The 5073-nt window shown below is 29.6% G+C and overlaps 1 protein-coding gene across 1 annotated transcript; it reads left to right on the top strand.

Annotated features, from left to right (window-relative positions):
• Positions 1 to 3077: 3077 nt before the first annotated feature.
• Positions 3078 to 4282, top strand: LOC102589887 (protein MIZU-KUSSEI 1-like). The gene has a single exon (XM_006348523.2). It carries the CDS (start codon positions 3201 to 3203, stop codon positions 3960 to 3962), a length of 762 nt encoding a protein of 253 aa, XP_006348585.1. The 5' UTR covers positions 3078 to 3200; the 3' UTR covers positions 3963 to 4282.
• Positions 4283 to 5073: the final 791 nt, after the last annotated feature.

Raw genomic sequence — 5073 nt, 5'->3', positions numbered from 1 at the left:
CCCCCTACTACTAAAATATTTATTGAATAAATCACTAGTAATTTCTTTTTATATGTCCAAGTTTTGACGGATAGAGAAGCGGAGGTAGAAGCTGACATATGGATTTGATCGAGCTATATTTCAACCCCTATATTTGTATATATAAATTCACTAACTATGTACAGTAATTAAATGCAGAATCAAGTCACTAACATCTGAGATAACTATTTTTCGAATTTAGAATTCATAAACACTACGCAAAATTAAAATTAGCTATGAATTTCATTGCTAGTGTGTTGCTGATATTGCTCGTAGCTAACATACTTTTTTGACAATTTATTGCTAAATAGAATTAGCGACTATATAAAATTGTTTGTCGCTAATTCCTGTTTTTTTTAGTGAAAGTTCAAATCTTTGCTCCACTTCAGTCGATATCTATACTACTGAATGATAGCAAAAACTTTATAATCTAAATTAAAATACGCATAAATTGGCCTGAACATCATCGTTACATATATTTTTTAAAAATTATAATAACCAATCACTTGTTGATAGATTAGTGGTGTAACTAGAAATTCAACAAAGTTTTTGACCCTATATATATATGTTTATTTACTGGCTACCTCACATGTGGTGCAAATTGAACAGTCGGTGGAGGAAAATAATTCAAGAATCTTATTGACTTTTAAACCATATGTTATATTTATTATTTATAATTTTCAACAATAGGGAAGACTTTGTATTAACCATTATGAACTGTCTACCATAATCTCTAATTGATAAGCCATTTCCAATATTTTATTGGCTCAATGTTAACAAGCATGATTACTACATTACTTTTTGACATTGTTAGCTTCTTTTTGATAACATTACTGACACTAATGTTTCATCTTATTAATGCCAACTTCACACTCTATAATACCTACCATTCTTATTGACATGACTTGATATTTTTTGAGAGCTCATGTTTTCGTTGAGAATTCATATTAGAGTTTCGATTAAATTTAAATTACGTATTACATGGTCTATTTAATGGTGACACTTTTAATAAAAAAATAATTTATATTCATGACTTAAATTCAAATTTTCTGATTAAGGGTGAAACAATCTCCATATTAGTGCTCTTTTATGTCTTAATTTATGTAATATTGCTTGACTTGATATAAGAAAACGTGTTTTTGAAAGAAAAAAAATATCTTTTGAAATTTATAGTTTAAAATAAATCTCGAATATTTATATGACTATAAATTATTTCGATAAAAATAAACAATAAATTTTAAGTTATAGTCTTTCTAATTTTTTAAAAAAGTACAAACTAATTGGGTAAATGTACCACTATTGGAACAGAACCTATTGTGGCTCATAAATGTTGTTTTAGTCATATAACTATTAGTATAAGAGACCATTATGATATAAAAACATAATAATAATGATAATATATTCGATATAATTTTATAAATCAAGTTTGACGATGATAAAACACATTAGATTTTACTCCTACTTGTAGCAATAGGACCAATTTATATATTAAAATTCTAACTTGTCATGAAACATCATTTTTTACTAGAATGAGCCTTCCGATTATAGGTTCATCTAAATTTATAACTTTTGATATGAAATATATATGAACTCAAAATTTTAATGGCATAAATCATAATAAATTTATTATAAAATTGAACATGTTAAATTTAAATTCTGAATCCAATTCGATTACGCTATTGTCAATTTAGTAGTACTATATTGTGCCTCCTAGACCACGCCTACTGCTTCTGTATCTGCACAAACAGTCTGCATATAGTATAGTACACAGTGCATGTATATAGAATAAAATTCAAATAATTTAATAATTCTGATAAAATTAAAAGCAAAGAAAATTACACAACACAATGGTGGCTAAATGGTCCCTATATAATTTCATAGATTTATGTGCAAACATTATTTGAGTTTTCCTTTTTCTATCTTTGAATTTTAATTACTAAATCTTGAATTGCAAAAGTCCCTAGTGGGTGTGTTTGGTTTTGGCCTTTAACCTGTCGTTTAGTTGTTTTCAATGTATATGTCACTTGATAACATTCGTTCGATGTACTAAGCTCTCGTAGTATTGAATTATAAACACAATACGTATTATTGATAATTAGAAATTCATATAAAATAAATTAATTTTCTTTACTCACAACCTAAAAATCCTTCTAATTGAAGAAAATATTTAATCGTAAATTTAGCTACTTTTAGGATTTTAGTACATGTCTTTCAATATTCATAATGGTATATTTATAGACACCATTAAGTTTAAGAATTACACTAAGTAATGAAGTGTCTAATTAACAAACATTCCTACTACATAGGGCGGTTCAAAATCGAATAGATCATGTGCATACAAACTAATTTAAACACCACCATTAATACAACCTACAACACCATTTGATAAAAACAAAAGATAACACCACCGAGATTTGGTGCAATAGATAGCGTGCGTCATTCTTTAATCAGAGATTTTAAATTAGAGTCTTGAATATGAATATTTTTTTGTAGGAAGTATTTCTCTCGAATAGGTCATACACAACATGAATCTAGATTAGTCGAGATTCAATGAACCGAATGAAAAATAAAAAAATATTGTCTTATACTTCCTTCGTTACAATTTATTTATCATACTTTCCTTTTTAGTCTGTATTAAAGAGAATGCCTCTTTTATCTGCCAACTCTTTAATTTCAATTTCCACCTGACATATGACATGTTTAAAACCATCAAATTATCGAATATCTATACATTTGGCATATTTCTAGTTTATGAACTTCTTTATGACTTTCTTGGTCCCGTATCAAGTCAGAATAAGACAAACAAATTAAAATTACGAAACTAGATCCTTTTATCTCTCAATCTTTACCTTCCACCACTACTATTTATCTTTTCCCAATTTCACATTCTCTTGTTCTCTGTGCTCCATTTTTTCTTGATACAGTTAGGTAGGGCTGCTCACCTTCTTTTGTCAGGATTCTCTCTGCTACTAAAATTCATTTATTTCCCAAAGTCCAACAAATTGATCCAAAAAATATATATATATATTTTTTTTATTAAAAAAAAATCACTTTCAAACCCCATAAAAACCACAATATTAGACCCCCAAAAAAACATAAAAGAGTCAAAAACAACTTCCATATTTTCCTAACTTCCTCAACTTCTCTTTGTCTCTTTTGTTTTACTTCAAATTTCAAAACAAATGAGAACAATAATGGCTAAAAACCAACATGAGTCCTTTTCTTTTTCAAGAAGGTACTTCAATTTCAAGAAAAAAGTTGAAGATGAAGAGTACGATGATGAAGTTTACTTAAATGATTTCCACTCTTCCTCGCTTAGAGGCGAGGAAGAGTATTTTGGGATGCATTCTACAGCGAATGCATCCACAGTAAGCAAGAAACTGTCGCGTTCGACAGTTTCTAAGCTTCGTTCGGCTCTTACTTTTGGTAAGAGCCGAACACAAATAGGGCTTGGGAGTAAAGTTGTTGGTACTTTATTTGGTTATAGAAGAGGACATGTTCATTTTGCATTTCAAGAAGATCCAAAATTGGGCCCAGCATTCTTTGTAGAAATGGCCACTCCTACAAGTCATTTAGTTAGAGAAATGGCTTCAGGATTGGTTAGAATTGCATTAGAATCAGATAAGAGGACAGGGAAAAAAGGGGTGAAATTGCTAGAAGAGCCAATTTGGAGGACATATTGTAATGGTAGAAAATGTGGCTATGCAATGAAAAGAGAATGTGGGCCTGATGAATGGAAGATTTTGAACTCTATTGGGCCTGTTTCAATGGGTGCTGGAGTTTTACCAAGTGATGGTGATGGAATTGGGTTAGAAGGTGAATTAATGTATATGAGGGCTAAATTTGAAAGAGTTGTTGGGTCAAAAGATTCTGAGGCCTTTTACATGATGAATCCTGATGGTCATGGTGGTCCTGAACTTAGCCTTTATTTGCTTAGGGTTTAAACCGTGGCGTCCTGGTCAACTTATGCTATCTCGACTATTTCACTGAGTACCTGTTATGTTCGGGTTGAATTATATATGTATTAGTATATGATCATAAGTTCTTATGAAGACATAAGAAGTTAGTTTTTTATGATGAGTTTGGAAGGAGGGAATATGGTATAATTATGTATTTTTGGTTTGTTTTAATGTACTTTTAGGGTATGGGGAAAACAAATTAAAGATATGGAGGGGGGTGTGAACTATATATGTAGAGACTATGTTTTTCTAGTTTTGTTGAAGTGAAAGATAATGAAGTAAACTTTGGTACTCTCTTTTTTCTATAAGAAGTTTATGAATCTTAATTTCATTTAGATTTTGTTAAGTGAGTTGTGTACTTTTTTTCATTTTGATATAGTCTATTGTTTATATTTAATTTATCATAATCATAAGATAAGGTAGAGTTGGACTTTTTTCTACAAGATTACACCAATGAAATAAATCTAGGAAAGAGTTTAGTTTAGTGTGTTTTATCTAATTATGGCATCTATATTATGTAGGTGATGAATTTCATTGTTGCCTTATTGTTCTTTGGAGAAGCTACTCCGTTGTTCGATAAAAAATATTTATAATCACTGGTTAATATACTTATATATAAGTCGACTATCTTTTGAGTGGGCGACTATTTAAGTTAATGTCACAAACTTCTCATCACTAGGATAGAGTTACCATGATCAAAAGGTATATCAACCCTAGTCAATTAGTGTTATTTTGTCATATGTGCTTGAGCTCCAGTCATGTGAAACTTCAGATATAACGTCTGAAACGAATAGACTTGAAAATTTATATGACGTGCAAATATGGCTTGAATGGTGATTTCAAAATTGAGTATAAATTATGCAACTATTCCACCAAAGAATATTTTTTTTTACAAGAACATATACCTAAACGAGAGCCTTCTAGTGATTACCACACAATCTCCTTTCACCATCAAGACAATTACAAAGTAACACATCCAAATATAATAAACCACTAATAACTTGTTTGAGAGGGAATTAAGAAAACTAGAAGACTAATTATATTATTTTTTTAAAAAGGAAAGTGATGGAGATAAAGTAAATAATTTCTTGCAAAA

The sequence above is a fragment of the Solanum tuberosum genome, unplaced genomic scaffold (assembly GCF_000226075.1).
Source record: "Solanum tuberosum cultivar DM 1-3 516 R44 unplaced genomic scaffold, SolTub_3.0 scf00103, whole genome shotgun sequence".
Taxonomy (NCBI): domain Eukaryota; kingdom Viridiplantae; phylum Streptophyta; class Magnoliopsida; order Solanales; family Solanaceae; genus Solanum; species Solanum tuberosum.
The sequence above is the reverse complement of the archived record's forward strand: the minus strand, read 5'-3'. Positions and strand labels throughout refer to the sequence as shown.